Consider the following 22,814-nt stretch of genomic DNA (forward strand, 5'->3'; position numbering starts at 1 on the left):
TAACTAGTTCTGTTTTTATATTTTAGGGATATTTCCGAGGAAATTGGACAGAACACAGAATCATGTGTCACTGAAAACAACTAATATTACGCTTTTGACGTCATTCAGAGTGTTGGATTTACTCCAAATTGTTTCCTGACACACGTCATAGTCAAACCTGAATAACGTCATGTTATCTAATTGTAAGGATGCAGAAAGAAATTTTCTGACGACATTCAGACATATGTACCTAGACTAAGAGAAGGCACTGCCTCCTGTAATACAGGTCCCCACCTAGCTCAGGAGGCAGAGCCCAATGATTATTGTTCAACTGATTCTATTAATAAAGTGTTCTTTTTTTTACATTCACAGACTTTAATGTCTGCTGTTAATTAATTAAAACAGAAGAGAAAGTCAGTCTTATGTAAGGTGGATGATTTAAGGTCATTAAAGCACTCGCACTATCTGGTGTATAATTTGATAAGTCGTCTGCATGTCGTGAGGTACTCGTAAGTCGGACGACAATAAAACACGCGGTGATATCGCGCGACATAAAGGCGGGCGCACACCGAGCGATGATTTACGCCGCATCGATATCGGTTAGATGTGAAATTTGTCAGCGCTGGGTGTTTATGCGCGCCCGCGTCTCGTCCCCGTCCCGCCCTCGTTCCGCTCCCGTCCAGTGTAAACGCGCGTGATTTAGGGCCGCATGTTATGACATATTTGTTAAATGATAATTTCCACGTGGTTTATGCGATTGATATTTTTGTTGACATTTCTGAGAGTTACATGTTACTTTGGATTGAAATAACGGCTATAATATTTGTGTAAATTGACGCGAAACCTTAATGGCATTCTCTGTGCAGTCAATTTAAAACTGCCTTGTGGCAATTTGTCCCCCAAGTGTCAAGAAACATGCTTCCCTCTGCCCCCGCAACTGGTGTACACGGGTAGAACCCGACGAGGCGTCAGCGAGGCGGCTCCGACATGCTGCCGAGCGCTGTCGTAACGCAGCCCGAGGACAGGGGCGGAGCTCCCGCCCCCGCACGCGACCTGGCCCTCCGGTCACACGTAGAGGACAATCCCGATTGCTTCCATAGTGTAGCAAGAAAACACCCTAATAGCCCTGCTACTATTACAGAAGTCAAATGTTTATTCCTGACAAATTGGTTTTGCAACTAAATTCAGAATTTAGTTACATGCGCGTTTCTTTCTTTTCTTTCATTAATAAGGTCTCGACCGACATAAGTTAACTTTCATATAATGTTTTCAATCAGTCTTTTAGTAATTTGTTAGTGCTTTCATGTTTTATCTAACCTAACTAGTGTCTAAAATAACTGTTAGCGTCACGATTGCGTTGCCCTCGTGTCTGTACAATCGTAGCCGCAGAAAAATCTCGAAAGTTCTACATTTAATTCCGATCTCAAGATGTAGAACACGGAGCAGTAAGACACCGTCAATCACACGGCGCGACCTCTGATCCGGAACGTGTCCGAGCCGACGCCGAGGCCGACGAGGACGCCCGATAAATCAGCGGCCGATGTCCGACGCCGCCGCCGCCGCAAACACCCGCTTTTAGGAAATGAATAATGAATCCAGCCGACATTCGACGAGCACGTCTGCCGATTGTCGTCGATTACAAGGACCGTTATGTTACGCTGTAGGACGTCCATCAATTGACATCTACATGTATACTGATGTAGGACTTTCAGAATGATATTTTTTAACTGTTCTTAGCGTTATTTCTCAACACTACTTTTAACTTCTTTGTTTTAAAACATGTTTTCTTAATAATCTTGTTATGTTTATTCAGATTTAATATAATAATACAAAACAGACAGATTGTATCCAAACAATTTAAACCAATTCAGTGGGCGTGAGGAAATAATAAAAGAAACGATCGCTTTTTATTTGCAAACTTCAAATTGCTATAATCAAATCGGAATCATGAATGGCCGTTACTACACCCCAATTATAAAGCACGAGCCGTTACCGAAGACGTTTTTTCTAAACTCTTCCCACGCGCAATGTTCGCGCGTAATTATAGGTTCAAGTTTGTAATAACGCATCGCAGCTAAATTGTATATCATTCGGTTCTTTTCCCGCGTCGCGCCGGGTGATTAGAGCGGCCATCTTGTGGGCGGGCTCGCCCGAAGGCGACACGATCCCTGATTCCATTTTCGAAAGTTACACTAATCGACGCTGCGAGCACGCGCCGCGCCGCGCGGATATCCGAACGTGTGTTTTTCAAATTGGGAACGTCCTTATCCGTTACTCCTCGGCGGGATTTGACTACTGTCACTTCTGACAGCTGTGATTGACGTTCGTAAATACCGCGAGTCAAGTACGGGCTGCGGGCTCCAGCACCGCACTCGCACCGATACGTTCGGTAACGTAAGAAACGTTTTCGTTTCGATCGAGCGTTGTTGATGTCACTGTTTCTTTCGGACATTACGTTGCAAAGAATAACGATTCAAAACCGTTAAAGTTAAGGTATATTTTAGCTTGCAAAATTCTCAGGGCGTAACATTAATTAACTCGGCCGCCTCCAACAGGGCTTTAGATGAGTGCATATTGAAATGTCAAACATCAGTGTTTCTTTTGCTTCTCATTTTCGGCCAGTTTCAATATCCTCCCCGTCAAGAGCGGGACGGACAGTCGGCGGATCGCACGTTACATTTGAGAGTTGGAATAGAAAATCGGCTGTTTTTCCCGGAAGTAGAGGGAAAACGAAATGTGCAATACAATTTTTATTCAGTTATTTTTCAATTCAAACATGGCCACGCCGCTCTCGTCCGTTTTAATGAAAATAATATCACCTCGGTCATATCATGTTTTCGTTAGTAAATACACTGACAAAACAAAATAAACTGAAGAAGCTTACTTATCTTGTTTACTGTTCATTTTCAGATGTTTTCAAAGTCAAGTTAGGAGTGAATTGTTTCGATACATTTTTCTTAAATGCTAATTAACCTGAACAAAAGAATTTCGTTTCAGATTCATCGATTTTCACATTGATTAGATAAAAATGGCTACGCGAGTTAAATAATCAATGAATATTAATAGCGTTAGGAGATAGTGGAGTTGAATGCAAATGCAAATCGAAGCGCAACTGAAAACTTGAAGCTAAGACACGAACGGGAAATCATTCATTCATATTCATAGTGGTGGAACGGGAGGCTTTCACGAAAATGGCTAGGAGTTCGAATGAGGAGGTGCATGAATATTAACGTGGAGCGTACCAGGCGGCCATAACTATATTAGAGATGCCGGCGCGCCGTACATCGCGGCGGGGGCACGTTTCAACTTGCGCTGAGCGTTCTGAAATTTGACGTTTTGACAGCACTCCGCCGGCAGCGTCTCTCCCGGCCTCCCGGCCTCTTCCCTCCCGCCCCCGGAGGCTTTCCTCTCCCTCTCGCCTCACACTCGGCTCTCCTGTTTCTGCTACGTCTGACTTCTGATGTGAATTGTTAATGCATCGGTAATTGATATTATAATTTTGATAGTCCGTTTTGTTCTGATGGCGGTGGCTTTTACGCTAAGTGCAATATGTAAATTAAGTTAAATTATTGCTTATTAGTCATATTGATATTTATACATTTTCGTTTTTGCACTAGCAATTATCAAAAATACAATTATATCAGAGAAGCATTGTCATAAGCTGATAATTGTTCAATTCAAACAGATGCTAAGAGAAGTAGAGTTCGGTACATTCAACGATCAAAATTAGCGCTATCAGATTGAAAACGCGTTAAACTAAAAAAAGAAGATACGACAAAAAAGTTAGACGACCGAAACAAGTGCCTAGCTCGAGTCTAGACCTGAAAATAGACGTGTAAAGTGTACGATGAAGCGTCACAAGTCTAACATACACAAAAAATACGAGAGAACCTTTAAAAAGCGTATTAAAAGCTTAAAACAGCGTCAGTCAAACCGCACACGTTTCCTGAAAGCTATACCAGTTCGCACTATTCGGGGAAACCAAGCGAGGGACGGAAATTTGAAAAAAAAAACGGAAATGCCGTCAGCGTAAAAATACTCGGTATAGATGTTTTATGTAGCCGTAAAAGCTATTGAAAATAACGTTTTGTTTAATATTATTATTGAATATGAGACTTTGAGGTAAGTACATGTACAACCCTAAGCTTTGTGTCTTTGGTGACGTCACACCTTAACTGATGGACTGAGCAGAAGAGAGGGACGTGTTCGCCAAGCCTTCTACGTCCAACTAATCTTACTTCTTACCAATATTGTAAATGCGAAAATTTTAATGGATGGATGTTTGTTAGAGTTTGTAGCCTAAACTGCTGAACAGATTTCGATGAAATTTGGCATAGATGTAGAGGATAGTCTGGAAGACCACATAGGCTACTTCCTTTTGTGTTTTTTTTTTAATTTCTTGCAGACCGAGTAGTGAGCGAAAGCTAGTAATATTTTTAAAAGATAAAGGAAGGGAAATCTAGAAAATAAAGTTTCTCCTTGATGATAAAAACATGACAGATAAAAATGATAAAATTTAAAAGAAAACGACTCAAGTAAAATATTCTGAAAGACATTACGTGAATTCATTAATTTTGCATTGTGATATATGGAACTGAGATAACATCGATACTGTTAAGTGATAGCGAAACGTTTTTGGTATTTTTACGGGAAAAGAGTACGTTTTAAAATGCGCACTTTATTCACAGGTACGTGTCCAGGCTCTCGGGTATCGCGCGCCGCGTAAATATCAAATTTTATTGACAACCGGCTCGTGGACCGTGGCCTTTTTTTAAAAACTGTATTTTGCAAAGGTTTTTTTGTTTATTTTTTCGTACGTTTTGAAAGCCGCTACAGACGCGTGCTTTAATTTGGTAACAAAAAAATTGCGAACATTTTTATATTGAAATTGTTCGTAAAAACACACTTGTTAAATATAATTAGATTTGCAAAATGGATTAACTTTGCAATATTGTAACGAACTTTTTAAATTATCTTTATTAAATGCTCTACATAATTATTATATTAAAGCTGATTTTAAAGATTTTAAAGGAAAATACATAAGTAAAATCTACATTATTTTGATGTATTTTCCTAAACTTCGATCAAGTATTGTCTATTATGATACCGCATGGGTTCAATTTGAGATTGTTTCCATTACCCGTTATTTTTGTTTGACATCATCGCAGATCGCTGCCATCATGGTAGAATCGACAAGCTAGTAACGATATCAAAGCCAAAGAGACGTCTACTCACAAAGGCGTTCCTAAACAAAGTGAGCCCCGCGGCGGGCGTGTGCAAGAACGCGCCTAATCAAACGAACAATCCCGTTTTCACTTTGTTGTAGTTACTTTGAAGTCTCTCCTTGATATGATCCCCTGGTACCTGTGACGCACCTGTGTCAGTTGAGAAAACTCTATTTAACTGTCCACCGTGTTTAAATTGTTTTGTTTCCTTTGATATAATCATAAAGGATATTTTAAACAGTTTCCTTTCCTTAGGCTAACCTCGAACACTTCTGACTTAATAACAAACAAAAATCGTATAAATTAATATAGAATAATACAATGATTGAAGTTAAAAGACTTTATTGGCAATAAACCAGTAGATAGAAGCTATAAATCAAGCTGCAACACCTATAGAGCTAGATAAACCCAATCAGAAGACAATAAGCAAAGAGGCGTGTGTACTACACAACGTGGTCACCGTAACAATAACGATTTTGGAGACTTCCAATTCATGAGAGGTAGCGTAATTACTTGTAAGGAAATTTATACTAGCAAAACCTTTCTTTAGTTCAACTTCGAGATAATGAAGTGAGATATAATAAATTAAGTTATACAAAGTGTATTAAATCTCCAGTCAACCAAAATAACAAACTAAAAAAACTTTACAGATCATAATTATGAACTCTGGTGGTTTTTTTTGTGTTAGATAAAGGGGTGTCAGAGACAAAAAAGCCGATATCATCACATACTAGTATGTAAATCATGTTAAAATACAATACCGCTGACTCTCACACCTTAGACCTGATTCTAGTCGGCCTCATTGCCAGCGATAACCCTGTCAGAGTGACGGAACGGCGAAGCTATCGGCTGCATTGTGCGCGCCCATCGCCCATTGTTGCCCCTCGCTGCCCATTGTTGCCCGCCCTGAGACGTCTTCACTAGCCATACTAACGGTTACCTTTGTTACCGTTGCATGTATGCTGGTAAATTTTGATAACCTATTACATGGGACCAATATGAAATGAAATTAGTGCCTTGGAGGCGCTAAACTATGCGTTTATCGATTTTTTCGCAGTCCATTCAACTGTTTAGTTGCACAACTAAAAATCGAGTAGTGCGCACATCCATGTGAGTTCATAGAAATCAAAGCAAGACTAAACAGTTGTGCGATAGAATAGTCAAAGGTTATGCTGGTGCACACATGTGTCTACACCGTGGTCAGTAGTCATTGTAGAACATTGTTTCTGAGTAATTTACTTCATTATATCATTAAATAGAGTAAATGAATATTGGAATACTTTGTAGAATAGCAAAACAACGCAAAACTAATTACATTAAATTATCCAGCGGTAAATATGCCATTTCGTACACCGATCATGGAAACAAAGATGGCGGTTTATTTACAAAAGACAAACAGCTGACTAAATTAAATAGAGATAAAGGCTGAAACAATCGCTTATGTGTCATACGTAAATAAGACTAGACTGAAAGGCTGCCTGGCCGTTGATTGGTCGTCGTCCACAGCTGCCTAGGTTTTTATTGGCCATCGTAAGAAGGGCGTATATGGACGCAGTTTTAAATACGACTAGCGAAGTCTTGTCGCGACTATTTTGCTTAATATCTTAATGTATGGATAAAGAAAAATAACGATAAAATAAATCTATCTAAGATAAAGATTTAGACGGTCCTATTATATTAAGTTATACGAAACTATAACTTAGGAAGGAACATATAGCCTATATCTAGGCGAGTATTTGAAATTGCTCGAAGTGTATTTTGGGATTATTCCCAACCTTGGCCCCGCTCTGTCCCCACGTGGAGACAGATGAGAATAAAAAGTTTCATCAGTCCCACCTTTTGTGAAGAGGGGACGGTTGGAACTTATTTTATTTCTTAATGGTTCTATCTGTCATCTTATTGGTGATAGTGGGATTAAAAGGTGGACCGATAAAACCTTTTATTCTCACGTACGGACAGAGCGTGACGGTTGGTAATAATCCGTATTTTGCTTCAAAAGTCTAAGCTGGTTTCAGCCGTGGAAACCCATACGTATGTTTATCTATTTCGAATTTCAAAATGTTTATTATTTATAGAATAAGAATATAACATTTCCTACATAATAGAAAGGGCATTAAATTATTTCCAGTGTCAAATTTATACTCACAGGTGACACGAGGACATGTTTATCCTTTCACACCGGTCTTGTGATTTATTCTACAGGCATCTTAAAGCGCTTTTCACACGAGGGTAGAGCAAACTAAACAGCGTAGTTTATATGCATACAGACTGCCTAAAAGTTTACATTCAATTGTAGTGCCGTATTGCTTACTACTCTGCCTATACTGTCGTCGTGTGAAGCAAGCCTAAGAGAATGTTGTGACGTAATCCTAGACACTACACACGTCGGCAAAACGAGACAACTCTGCTCACTCCCTTAGGATAACGCATTCATATTCTGTTCGCTCACTTCTGTGCTTTGTAGATGTAGGAATGTTTTATTTAGAATTTCATATTTCAAAAACACACTCAAAGACCACTATATTATTTTACCTACTTAAGTTATAGCACTTAGCATCTATTTTATAAGTTACTAACTTGGGACTTTTATCACGTGGAATTAGAAAAATATAGCCTATGTTACTAACAGATAAATGACCTTTCTAACGGTGAAGGAATTTTTTAGGCCAGTTTTTGAGTTATTTCAATACATACAAATATAAAAATACTATTCTCTTTTTAATATTAGAATAGATTATTATTCTTTGTAAACAAAGACGCCCCGAAAGCTTCGGACGCAGTTAACGGCCCTAAATAGACTGCTGTACGTGTAATTTAGTGCTAAAGAGCAAGTCTGGCGCTTAAACTGCACTCCCGTCTGAATTTTAAGACTCCGCCGGATGAGTTATGGGACCTAGGTGGGCGCGCATTAGGAGAACTTGTCTCAACCTTACACTTTCTGCCATTTGTTCTGGTAAGTTCGAGAATACGATTTATTTTCAGTCACGATGACGTCACGAGATTTCGTTTGTTATTGAACCTGTCACATAGAAAAATTATGTCTGTTATTGTATATGAAAGTATCATATACTTATTCTTATAACTTTATCCAGTAGAGTAGAAACTTAACTCATCCAAACTCAGTCCACGTCTCTGTCTACCCAGTAATTATTTAGAGTGTGAAGTTTTACTTGAGACAAACTCGAGCGGTGCATTATGAAAATGGCTTCAGTCTTACCCCCCACCCCATTGCATCCCCGAACCTCCCACTTTCAGGCTAAGTTATTGTTCTATATTAGGCATCTCTTAGAAATATTGTATTCTTACGATGAAATTAAATTGAAAAAAAAATTTTGAACAGGGATTGCTCATAGTTTTAAATCCGTGTTTTTGTCTCTCTCATTTACACTGAAAGAAACAAAGACAACAAGATGTCTTCATGAGTTCTAGTATTTAAACAATCTTATGGTATACTGGCTTTCGACCTCTAGTTCATCCGCGTGGAATTAAAAAAATAAAATCGAAAGCGAGTAGCCTGAGTGAGAGAGTGTTCTTCCAGATTATGCTCTACGTCTATGCCAAATTTCATCGAGATCCGTTCAGCAGTTTAGTCCACAAACTCTAACAAATATCCATCCATCCAAACTTTCGCATTTATCAGCAGAAGTAAGATGTAAATTATGAGTTTTATCTATTCTATTACATTTTCATAATATTGCACTAATAGACAATTTATTATTTATCATTTTCAATTAAAACGTTATTAAATCGCATGCCGTGGTCACATTTCAATTTACTTTATCCGTCTATCGCGAACCGCTTTCTAAATTAGCGGACAATAAAGCGGCGAGAATCCGAGCCGACAGCGCCATTGCAATCCCGCTAATGGCGACTACAAACTTTCATCGCGACTTATGCTTTTAAAAACGGAATCAACGTCCAACCGCTTTCGTGGATATTTCGATAAATTTTAAAACCTTTCCTACTGCTAAGCTTAAAATGGTATCGTATATTTCGAAATAAATCCTATTTATAATTGCTATTCTAAAAAAACAGGAGTGGATTAAAAAATGCAACATTGTCCAGAGTTTAACAGATTAAAAATAATCTTTATATTATTTATAGGTTGCAACAAATTTATAAATCTGCTATTAATGTCTAAAAAGGTCTTTTCCTCTGATTTACTTCAATTACTTCAAATCATAGTTAAATTGGCTATTTGAAAGGTAATTAAACAAAATCTCGTAATTCAAGCCTTCGTCCAATTTACCGTTACGTTAAGACGGATTAAAAGTGATGTTGGAGGGTTGGTGTTGGTAGAGGCGGACGACGGTCAATGTGCAATCGCGCGGGCCTTATCTGCCCGGGCTGGGCTAATCGTCCGCCGGCCAACGATTAGCTAAGCCGCCCTGGGCCCCTGGTGTCCGCATTATTCAGGCACGACTGACCCGCGGCGCAAACACCACGAAAAAAAATATTACAGAATCCGTTTAAAGATTGTTTAATTTTACTTTTATCAAATAAAATTAAATTTCACTTTTAATCATAAAAATATTATAGGTGCACCTTGCTAGCGTGTGTGATGACAGATAATGGTCAGTTTTCCACATGACATATAATTCATTGGTATGATGCAAATGCATGCATTATCAGGCCGTGCAGTCCGCCCCTGTATGCCGCAGCCGCATATGCAAATGCATTGTTTATTAAAATTAAATAAATACTCCATCGACATGCATCGACGCATGCCCGGATAGATTCGACGCCATTTTGGAATTTGATTTATAACCACATAAAGTGTAGCGACAGTTTTATAGATACGTACTCAGTAGACTATAATTAAATTATAATTATACAGTACAATAGTATATATACAGTACAATATAATTAAATTATAATTATATTGTACTAGCTTTCGCTCGCAAATTCTACTCGGAAATAAAAAAATCAAAGTAGCCTGCGTATTCCTCCAGACTATCCTCTAAATCTATTCCGATTTACATCGTGATTCGTTCAACAGTTTAGGCTACAAACTCTAACAAACATCCATCTAAACTCTCACATTTATATTAGTAAGAAGTAAGATTGCAAGAAATCTGTATTTATTAATTTAAGCATGTTTCTCTGAGCTCAAAAAAAATTACTTAACAACGTCTTAAAAATAATTTTGAATTATTAATTTTTCAATTTCTAACAAACCTCACTAATAAATGCGAAAGTTAAGATATATGGGTGATTATTACTAGAACGTCTCAACAGATTTCGATGAAGTTTGGCAAAGATATAAATAATAAGTCTAGAAGACCACATAGGCTTAAGAAGTTAGTTAACGACGATGTCGGGAGCAAAAGTGTGTATAAAATAAGTAAACCAAAAGAGATATTTAAGAAATAAATGTACATTACAGTATCTGATATGTCTTAGAATTGCAATCTAGATATACGACGGAGTTAAGATGTGCATCTAAATAGCCGCGCGGCACCTAACTTTAGATTACTTCGCCCAACTTTACCGACCTCTCGTAAGGCGGCGGGTTCTCGGAAAAATTCTCCGAGGCACCTATTCCGGCTGGATTCGAATTTACTGCCTAAGTTGGTGTGCATGGGTACTCGGTAATCATGCAGAATGTAACAAAGTGCGGAGTAACTTGGAATTGTCTCTTGCTTGGTTTTAATAATTTGTATGAGGTTATATGTACACCTTTTATAAATAACTGTATACGTTAGCGACTGTGCATAATTCCAAAAACAATTAGCTTTGTAAAGAAGAATCATTTATTACAAATCATACTTCATATTACAAATATTATAAATGCAAAAGTTTAGATGGATGGATGGATGTTTGTTAGAGTTTGTAGCCTAAACGACTGAACGGATATTAGATGAAATTCGGTATAATTGTAGAGCACAGTCTGGAAGAACACATAGGCTACTCACTTTTGTTTTTTTTTAATTCCACGCAGACGGAGCCGCGGGCGAAAGCTTGTTCGAAATAAACTAAAAATACTGCTAAACGGAAAGCAAGCCAAAGTTTTCTTTCGCAATTCCTTTGTAACCTGTTAAATTGACAACGCATTAAAGAGGTCAAGACCCTTGTTTAAAGAAAAACATCGACTCGACCCTAACTTGAAGGGTTGATTGTCCATTATAAATTCATCGCTGGGCGCACTTGGTTCGGCCAGTGAAGTGTCCCTAGCGGACGGTCAATGGACTAGATACATTTTTGAACAGCGCCATCTATTTTCACTTTTAGACACTATGCGTTGAACTATTCGATTACCAAAACACATTTTAAAAACATCCAAATCTTCATGCAAGTCGATAAAGACGACTGAAATAATGAACAAACAGAAATGTTTATATTCTAGTTGGGCTTTACTTTATTGTTTATTTATATTTATATTGTCTAGACCAAATTAAATTCAAGTTGTTATTTATTAAAAAAATAAATATATTTTAACAAAAACGTCAAATATTTCGCTACTCTTGTAAAATCAGTAACTGTTAATTTATAAATTCTCACCGAGATTTTTTACGCCAGTGTTATCTTAAAAAGTGACCTTGTTTGAGTTTCAACAAATCATGATTATTACTTAGATACCAAAAGTGGTATTTATTTTTAATGTAGTTCGTACAATATGTATCGATGTTGTTTGACGTATAAAATTTCTTGTCAACATTGAGTCTAAAATAAATATTAATAACACGAAGAACCTCTACTTTTACATCGATTTTTTTAATACAATAATATTCATAAAACTCTTTGGTTTTGTAATAAGGAGGTATAACTACTTATGTTGAAGTAAGCCCGGTGTGTCCCGGCCTATCTCAGGTGTATTTTCCCGTCACATAAATACCCGACCGCCCTTTTTAATATACCCTTAGATTTGCAATAACACCTTTGACGTACGGGGCTCCGACTCGAATAAAATAAGGGATATCTTCGCAATATAAGTGGCACGGGAATACATTAATCAAAGGCTAGAGCCGGTTTGCGACGGATTTTTCGGTACTCGGATATTACGTGTCGCTAACTTATTGTGTCCTGGTACTTTGATATTGCGTTTCCTGAATGCTTTACTATTTTCTGTCGACTCTGTTTGTATTTATAGCGTGATACGGACACAAGAATATTTAAAAGTTAACTCTAGTTAGATAAAGTAAGAAAAAAACTTCAATAAACAATTGCGCAATACCGCAATGCACTCAAGATAACTTAACACAACTTAAGTATTCTCTTTTTTTCTATATAAACGCGGTTATTTTTCACAACCCTTGACCGTCCCGGGGGAGCACCGAGATGGACCCCACATCCTGAAACCCGAGTCGCCGTCCACTGCGGGAGATAGCCTTATCTTAACTGCGACCCCCCGCCCCTACACCCCGCAGACCCCGCAGACCCCGCAAACGAACTGACCCCACAATTCCTACTAGATACGTAACGGACAATTTACGTGGACCGCTACCGCATGGATATAACGGCAGTTTGTTGTTTTGATATAATTTTGGGCCTCTTACAATCTTGTATTATTATATAACTTATCTAATATAGGTACTAATCGAAATTACTATTTAGAGCGCGCGCACCTTTGACGAAACAGTCAACTATCGCACAACTTTTGTGTGATTGTCGTTTGTTTCGGAGCCCATTCAACTGTTTATTAGCACACCTAAAAATCGAATAGTGTGCGCACCTCCATATAAACTCATAGGAATCAAAGTGCAACTAAACAGTTATGCGATAGATTATTCCAAGATGTGCGCCAACTCTTAAACTACTTGGTTTACTTAAGAAGTTTATTAAAAAGTCAGATGAAAATAATTATTTAAGCCCTCAAGCGACACTTCAAAATATCCAAATCGGTGTAAAGGCTTGAAAGTGATCCGCGTAAAACAATCCCTACCGCAAATAGATTAGCCTCAAGAGTAAGCCAATATTTGTGAAGCGTAACCCTTTAGTATCTCGGCAACACAAACGTCCTATACAAATGTACGGCAGGTCGCCTCGGGAACTGAACACGCGCAAACAACCCTAACTGCAAACTGAGTATCGAGTGACAAGTATTAATTAACCAGGAGAATGATAAACTTTTGTCAAATCGATATTCTATAACGGTTTTTTATGCAAATGTGAAGTCATTAATGATTCAGGTGTGAAGCATCTGTAGGTCCTGGGTTCGAATCCCGCCTTGTACCAATATGTTTATCAAAATTCATATGTACATTTCATCCGTCGTGAAGAAGTGAAGTTCCGAAGTCCGTGAAGTTAAGCTGGACCAGCATTTAACTACGGCTTAGGTACACTAACAACGAGTTCAATATAAAATCTATATCGATTTTCGTTAGCATACTATACAAATAGCTCTGTCCTTGTTCGGTGCAGCGTTTCATCTGCACACTCTATTTCCGGCAAATCCGAATTTCCTGTGGGCCCGGTACCAGCGGGCATTAAATGTCGCGGACTTAAAAAGTGGACGCCGCCCCAGAACGCCGGAACGCCGGGACGCCGGGACTCCGGGACGCAGGAAATGGTTCCTGTGTTCTGTAGGGCTGCTAAAGAACTATTCTCAAACTAGTTCTATGTATTTTAATAGTAAACGTAAAGACTAGTAATGGATTTCTTAAAATTAAGACGTTAAATCTTTTTTAAAATTGCTATTTAGTTAAAGTCACTAATTACTAAAAAGTAACTAATGCATGTTAGTCTTTGTAGCCTTAACTGCTGAACAAATCTCGATTAAATTTGGCATAAATATAAGAGGATAGTTTGGATGAACACATAGACTTCTTACATTTGTGTTTTTAATTGCACGCGGACAGAATCGCGGGCGAAAGCTAGTAAACTATATTTAAACAAACTTCATGTTATGTGTAACATTTTACAATTGTGTCATTTTGCAATATTACTAACCTAAATGATATCGAGGCATTGAAGTGGACGCCAAGAAAAAAATAACATTAACCAGCCCTGGCGGTACAGCGCACCACCCCACTCTCTATAACAGTCCATTTTTAAGGGTATTAAAAATGATTAAATGTGACACTTCTTGACCGTTAGCATACTGACATCAAATTAAATCGGAAATTGCATATTTAACTTGGAATTATATCTCTCAATGACCAACTGGACAGGATTTTATGGATGTAAACACTAAGTTTTTATGCCCACCAGAGCCTCAATTTAATTTCATTTAGGCCAAATAATTTTATTCAGAAAATTGAAGAAATAAAGGGGGAATGTTTCCGATGTAACAACAAATGTGTACGAATTTGACCTGTCAAATAAGTAGTCACACGCAAGTGTCTCTGAACGAGTATTTATATTTACTTGCCAAATAAAAAACCCTCTAACGCTTAATTCGTAGAAGATTCGCTTCCACGCTCCTTCCAATATTAATAAATTCTCATTTCCAGGATTCGTATGCAATTTGCCCCGACGCCGGCGCGAAACTTACGACTCGCCCTACCCTAAATAAACCAAGGGAACACAAAGTTTTTCCCAACGTTTTAATGCGGTGAAAACAGCGAAAATTGAGTAATATTTCGTGGGGAGGCCCAGTTATTAGATTAATGGTGGGCAAAGTGGGGAAGTAAGACATTCGGATAACTTCGGTCGGATTAACATCTGCATGGCAACAGAACTGCACTTGAAAACTTGTTAATAATAATAGTGTTGAGAGGTTATTGTGACAGCTTTCGTATATGGCTAGTGTTAATAAAATTAAATGATAATTTATTTTTTTACTTCATAATTACACTGTCAAACTGTAATTTAACCTCAACATTGATGTTATAACATTATCTGTGTACATTTAAAAAGATAAAATGTAGATTTAATTTCATATTTATACTGATACATGTGAAATTGGAAAGGAAACGAGTGGAGATATGAAAATACATGCATAATTGGAAGTGGAATATAAAACCAGTAAAGCGTTTCCGATAAATTCATGAAGCCCACTTTGACAAGGCTCGTAATAACCGTAAAGTACCAGGCGTGCATGACGCAAGAGGCAGTCTGCATAAATAATGTGTATAAATTCTTTCGGGGCGATTATTCCGCGATGCTTCTATTCCGCTGCGGTGCTTCTCAAAGCGAACCCGATACTAACGTAACTCAACACCGCACGCCTAGGAATTCCGCATTTCGCAATATCTCCTCCGCTCCATGATGTCCTGGTGCTTCTATTAATATTATGTTGAGGTTGTCTTACAAAATTACGATCATGTTTTTCGAAGGGAAAATTCTATTTAGAGTGATGGCGTGTATGGACCTGTTTAAAAGTCGCCATAGCTTGTCTTGTCAATTTAAAAACATTTAATACATAGTTAGGACCTAGCTTGTACGTATTAATTACTTAATATGTCTGCTTTATAAATTACTAAAGATAGTCACCATATGCCTGATAGCAAATATCCAAAGATTAGTATGGTATATTTATAACCACGCCTACACAAACTTAACGGTGTCACCAGACATGTAACTGGCGGAGACAAAGCAAAGAATCGCTGGGGATTGCGGCGGGGGATTACGCAAGCCTTATAATTATTTTTAGCCCCCTGAAAGGGCTTAAAGTCGCAAGGTGGGATTTGTTGTTCAGAGACGTTATTCAATATTATTTCTGAGCGTGTGCGGCGGGGCGGGGGCGGGGGCGCGGGGGAGCGCGACGTGCTCGCCGATTTATTAATCATTAACAAGATTACATGTGACAGGGAGTGACAATCAGCGTGCGACGGGAAGGGACAGGATTTGAGTGTCGGACACGTTCTGTGTGATATTGTTTTAAGAAAGTGATATTATCATTTATGATAATTTCAAACTAAATAACATTGAATTCTGTACATCTGTTGTAAATTGCAATGGTTAAACGTTTCAATAAACAAAAGCTTTTCAAGCTAAACGCTAAACCTCATCGATTGTGTGATCACAAAACAAGACCAATCAATGAGTTCAAATACAAGTTAGGAAGGTTCAAATTACAAGCGCGGAACTCGGAACTCCAACATCCAGGCTGTATTCATATAAATCGACCGCGAAATATTGCAAAGACCGGTGCAAACGCATAGTGACTTCTGTTTGCTAAGCAATAGACTAATTTGCTGTCACAAGTCAGAACCGATTATAAACATTACTTTTGAAACATGAAATTCTTATAATGACTTAAATAAAATAACATGAAAACTAAATAGAGACGAAGAAAAATACGCTCTAAGGTATTTTATGCTTCTCTTGGCCATCATTTGCTTTAATCGTCTCATCATGGGAGGTGAAAACTATCACAGCTTTAAAGCGGAGCAGTGAAAAGCAATGTTATGCTCGCAACAGGATATCACGTACTCGTAGAATCATAAATGCAACAGAGTAATCAGAGGGCAGCGATCCTGCTACAGTATCGATAGGGATATGGTGGCAATGAGCGGCGGAATTCAATCAACAGTCAGCGGCTCTCTGCCGTGCTCGTTTCCCTGTAATCGGTGATCGGCGGCGAGCGGCGGCGGAGCGACACCAGTTCATTTGTTCCAAATTGAAACACAGCGCAATCAGCGGCGGTCGCGTGTCACACTGTCATCGCGGCCGAGGCGTGCCGCTAATCGAATGAATATTACACGGCCCGAATGCGGTGTGCACGCTGCCCACTAGCCGCCGGATGCGCTTTTTGACGAGGAGCCATCGGCGACCGGACGCCGCCGCCAAATTCAAACTCGATTTGCACCGCGCCTACAGGAGCGGGACTTTATAATGCCACGTCCCGCGCCCAAACAGTATCCGCCCGCGGTAATGAAAGCACTTAGCGTTAAGCGAAGCAATTACAAGTAATTTGGGACGTAATGGGCGCGCGGACGGCGAGGCGCAAAAACGCGAAGCGGCACGCGCTAAAAGCCTTCTAATTCGATTGTCGACGGGCACTACTGCCGAAACGTGAAGCATCGACGGCCGAGCCGCGGCCGGGCGCCATCGCGCCACATTTCAGCTCCAGCAATTAAAACTGTTTGGAAGGTTCGCGGAATCCGCGGCCGTAAAGAACGGGATCCGGGTCGCGAACGAAACAGAAATAGCGCGCTCCGGAGAGCGCGTCACCTGAACCGAACGCCGGGAGCGCCTTCTTCGGCCCTGGTGATTTATGGGCCCGGATCCGGACCGGTAATGAAATTGCACCCCCCTCGCGCGCCGCCGCCCCCGCGACCCCGCGCCCCAGCAGAAAGCCATTCTAGAAATTACTACGCAACGGCGAACCGTGCACTCGTCTTATGCTAATGTTTATTTTTTACGTCATCAATCACAATGATACGGCGCTCGAGCTCGTTCGCAGCGCGCGGACCAGTTTAATTCCGTTAGCGGGGCGCTAGCGGAAAGTTCCTGGAACTAGGTCTTTGTGTGCGCAATGAAAAATTTATCGGTCTGTCGGGAAATTTTAATTGAAAATCCGGCAACATGGCGCCGGACAATTGTCCTAAACTGCGCTTCGCAGCGGCCGCGCGCTTTCACACAATATAATGTCACCGTACTGGCCAAACTGTTTCAGAACAAAAAAAAGAATTCGTTCTCTACCATTTTTACCGCGTAACTATGACGATGTCAGTTCAAAAAAGCGAGTCATTGAGAAGAGTCAACAGTTTTTCTTATTGTCATTGTAATATACGTAGATGTTGTAACAATAGTATTACTTCTGTCACCTGCAGCATTGTCCTTTCGTTTTATGATGTTTGTAGTAATATGTAGGTAATAATCTAGTGGTTATAAGTGCAACTAGACTTACAGTACTCACCGTTAAGTGCTGGAAGAGCCAGGCTCGCAGGATGTTGGTAGCGACCTTGGGGAAGATGCCGCGCTTCTTCTGGTTCTTCTTACCATTGCTGTCATCGTCCTCCTCCCCCGTGCCCTCCCCCGAGCCAATACTGGCGTTGCTCGCGTCGCCTATCAACAAACAAGAAAGTCAAACATTTGTGAAGAATAAGAGTTTAAGAGGACAACACATTTAACACAAGATAGTTAGGGTGAGATATTAGATTTCAGTCGGGCTTATTGGTTTTGAATTAAAGCGTATATCTCAAGGAAGATAATAAACAAAAATGCACCTAAAAATTAATGAATAATCGAAGTTTGTAATATCTAAAACGTTACATTTTTTCACTAAAACTTTTTGTTATTCCTGTCAAGTTTGTATCCAAAAGTAACCAAACTTCCTGTAACACGATCCTCTTTTAAACACATTCTTAGAAAACGCTACAGCACCTAAACTGTATCATGTAACTGGAAATAGAGACAAAAATCAAATAAACCATATGTCATCTATCAGTTATTTAGTTAACACGTGGAACCAATTAACGATATGTTAGCGTAACGTAAAGAAATAGTATGAACCTTTAGATTAGTTAGATAGTAAACAAGATAGACAGACTAGACAAATTTTCGCTAATCCAGTTGGAATAACGTGTTAATCGCAGAAATGTCGCGATGCTCGCTTATCGGCCGCACGTCTAGCATATTAATTAGAAACGCCGACTATTTATTTAATCACCTGCCACGACGCTGATTCCAATCTTGAGTATATACGCTTAATTAATTCTAGTTACGACGTATTATACGTGGTTGGCTGCGCGGATTTGATGAGGCTAGCTTTGCTATTATATATACTACGTTTATTGCCTTTCTTACACAAGACGGGTTCATAATATTTGACAGCTCTAACATCTAAGTATGGTCTTCATTGATATTAGAACAAAAGTGTAAAAACCATGATTCGGCTGTTTTTTGTTTTAAACATGTAATTAGGAGTTATTGAGAAAATGGAAAAAGAAATAATGGGAATGCAACGGAGGATTTTGCAATTCTGAATAATTAATGTGAATTTCGCTGTGAAAATGTTATCCGCGTGTACCAGGAGAGCAGAGCACGATAAACAAATTAGTGTGCACTGAGCCGTATCAAATATTCATCGCAACAGGAACAAATCGAATCAGCGGAGCGACTGCGAGCGCCGCTCGCCGTCTTATTTCTGTTGGCCTGGTTAATATAAATTACACGAAATTTATGTTAGCCAATATTAAATTAGAATAAAACACAATCTAATATGTATTTATTTCTTGATAATTATATTTAATTTCAAAGCCTTGCTTTAACTAGGGAAGCATCTGTATTAGTGTTGGGCGACGTTCTCCAGCTCGATATCGATAAAATAAATGACAATGATGAAAGGCAAAGTATCGAGTATCCGCGTATCGTATTCGACCGGTGGCATGCACATTGTGATGGTAATAGGGGCAAAGTAATAAAATTACTCTTAGGCCATTACCCGTCGCCCTTGCGTCGCTCCCCACAGCTATATAGGGTGTACCATTCACAATAAAAATGTTAGAATTTGACAAAAACAGTAACATCCATGATCGGTAATTGTTTTATTTACGAATTCAAGTAACCTTAATGCTGTTGGATTGCTTTTAGCCAAAATTTCCTGTTGCAGGTAACATTATAATAAGTTTCTATGGATATCATGAATTTGACTTCATTTTCATACTTTGCTTTAAAGTTAAAATGTATATCGGAAAAGTAATAAAACTATAAAAGCAGTTTAAATGCATCTTTGCTGAAAGGGTGATTGCCTCGGTTGGAATCGCGCGTTAAAAGTAGGCCATGTTTAAGATAATGCTGCGGTTTGTATTTTACTCAAATCGTATTGGTTATCTTTCAATTGCGGTCGCGGTCTGTTATTTATCTCGACAGATATTTGAAAGTTATGCTGAACCTCCGCCAAGCGCTTCACAGAACTATTGCGAGCGTTCCAACATTACGTGGAAATCATTTGCTTTGTCTTCATATTTTACATTCCAATCCAAGCGGGTATTTAGCTGTATAAACCTTGTTCTATTACAATGAATTACTTTTTAAAATTTGATATATAAATGAGGTTAAAAACAGAGAGAAATACCTAAAAAAAATTTAAGTCTATAAAAATATATAGATTTTTTTCCTTTTTTAATTTTACTTTGAATATAGATACATCCTGTAGTATGATCAGCGTGCAAAATCAGAGTGCAGTTGCATGATGCAGTCCTGTAATCCCCTAATTCATCTCGGGACCACGCACACAGGGAGCGACCCTTAATATTCACTAATACAACCCCAAATGGGTGTGTACAAACACAATGAGGGATGCGTGCGAAAAGTCAAGAGAACGTTTAAATTAACTTAATGCAATCGATGTGCCCGTGCCCTGCAGGACTGTGTTACACAATAGTTCAATGACCTTGTCTCCAGAAACACTAAGCAGGCTGCTAACTTTACCAAGGGCTACTTTACTACAGTAACTTTAATATTATTTGTTCCAAAACAAGCCCTTTAAGCTCCTTAGTGTGAAGTGTTAGTCTTTTCCAAGTCATATACATTAGCAAATTTTAATATCTGTAAAGTAACAATAAGCAAGATCATCGAAAGTGGCACTTGGAAACGCGAACGCTCATTAAAGCTAATCCATCAGTGTGGTGTTTGGTCCCGAGGCATTCGTAAGCCGATTGCTGCAACCCGACACCGAATCTCCGACCCCCGGGAGAGAGCACGTCGATTCGCTTCTCAGTTGCAGGGATGCTGTGGTTACATGTTCGGGTTTGGAAATATTTCGATCTTATTGACAATTGTTATAACCTCATCTGAAGAGGTTCAAAATGTATGTACAGTATTTTGGGTCTAGAAAATAATTTCTAGCCTATTATTAGAAATTCATAGCTTATCAATTCATCCAATATTAGGAAGAAATTGCACAAAATAGGCGCCGTGATAATTTTAAGAAGTTTCATCGAGTGCCATTGACACCGCGCTCCTACGAGATTTATCGACATTAGTGCGGGGCGCAAATGAGTGCAGGGCTATCGAGTTACGCCAATCAACTGAAAGCACGCGCCACTAGTGATGTATCGCCGTGGGAAACATCGATACTACTCAAAGAAGTTGCTACCGATTTTGCTCATTTGTATATAATTATGAGTTGAGCATTCTTTAAAATAGCAACATTAAAAGATGTGTACGGTAGGAATTATTTTCTACTTTACTGTTTTATGAACCTCACCCTCATTAATGTTTAACATAATTTAAGAAAATAATGGAGCATCGGCCCTTCTTAAGATCCCGTTTAAATGTTTAAAGGCTCACGAAATTGCCAACGTGACATTTTAAAATAATCTCCCAATTTATCGATAAATTATTTTAACAACGTGACCAATCCCTAAAGAGCGACAAGCGTGGTGTCGTAATGCGCTCACCGATTTGATGGATTGGCTTCTTTGCAGTCCCTCCTATTTGCAAACACCCTTATCTGGGCGTCGCGGGGGCTGAGGGGGCTATGGGGACTGGGAGTCGAGAGGGGTTGGAGGGGGAGGGCTAATTAAAATTGGCACCCGAAACGAAGACCTATCGCAAATACATCAGCGCAGTTTCGGTAGACTTTGTTGTCATAGACACAAAGGTTATTATACTCTGTCGTAGTATTAATTATGTTTGCGATGATGGAAGAGTCGGTTGCATCGAGCTTTTGTGAGATTATTGGGTAGTGAGGTAATGGCGTTGAGCGAGGCCTCGCATTGCATGCGAGCGGTGGGCAGCGGGAACTGATGAATGGTGGTCGGAGTCGCATCAAATTAATGCTATTACGCGAACACTCTTAATGCGAATGGGAATATTAATTTATTAAATTATTGTCAAACTTTATATAGTTAAGGTAGAAAAGTTTATGACGTAAACAAACTGAAAATAAAAACAACGGTAAAAGTTAAAACTATAAGAGACGCCAACCTTTGGCTATAATATCGCACAATTGTTATAATTATTTGTTTCGTAGCTAATTCAACTGTTTAGTTGCATGACTAAAATCGAGTAGCGCACCTTCATAAAACTCATAGGAACCAAAGCGAAACTAAACAGTTCTGCGATAGTTTCAGATGTCCGCTTTTGATATGCAGAGAATCAGTAAAACTCCCCAAATGAAAGGCATATCTTACTTAAATATGTTTATTATATTTCTAACATAAACATAAAACAATAAAATCAATTGTTCACAAGTGAACAGCTACCGCTGAACAGAGACACGTCAACCCTTGCCGCGGCGCTCACGTCTCGCCGATTACACAGCATTGAAAATTAGTTTAATATCTCGAATTGACGATTCCGCCCGGAACGGGCAATTAAGAGGGAATAACACTCGGAATGATCCGGTAGATAGCCGAGTTATGGGGTGCCTTTATGGACCATTAAATGTGCCGTAACTCCGCAGACGAACGCTGCCGTTTTGTGCTAAGCGAACGCTTGCTTCTTTGCGCTCCGTTTCTTCAGTCATCCATCACGCGGTACTGCACTATCAGAACTTTTTAATATACCTTTAAGTGTGCGTACAAAAAGTCAATCTAGAATCCAGTTGTTAATTCCGCTTTTGCTTTAAAACTAGGCATTTTTATTTCATATTTATAGTGTTTTCAAGTCAGAGTCGTGATGTAAAAATAGTATTTTAGCACTTTACTTTATAGACCCTACAATTCACAAAGGAGCAATGACTGAGGGAATTATTAGAGAGAAATGCTACTTGATATCCTCAGTAACCTAACAGTATATTATGGGGGCTAATGCGTACTTGTGTCGTGTTGAATA

At 39.0% G+C, this 22,814-nt stretch overlaps 1 protein-coding gene across 3 annotated transcripts in view; it reads right to left on the reverse strand.

The window, feature by feature from the left end:
• Nucleotides 1-22,814, reverse strand: part of LOC106101088 (homeobox protein homothorax) — a 206,471-nt gene that overhangs the window by 65,007 nt on the left and 118,650 nt on the right. For 2 of the 3 annotated variants that reach the window (XM_013280198.1, XM_013280196.1), the window contains exon 9: nt 17,941-18,098. In XM_013280198.1, the coding sequence (XP_013135652.1) occupies nt 17,941-18,098 (158 nt within the window). The remainder of the gene's footprint in view (nt 1-17,940; nt 18,099-22,814) is intronic. The other variant, XM_013280197.1, reaches the window with a different exon arrangement.

The sequence above is a fragment of the Papilio polytes genome, unplaced genomic scaffold, assembly GCF_000836215.1.
Source record: "Papilio polytes unplaced genomic scaffold, Ppol_1.0 DF824024.1, whole genome shotgun sequence".
NCBI classification, from domain to species: domain Eukaryota; kingdom Metazoa; phylum Arthropoda; class Insecta; order Lepidoptera; family Papilionidae; genus Papilio; species Papilio polytes.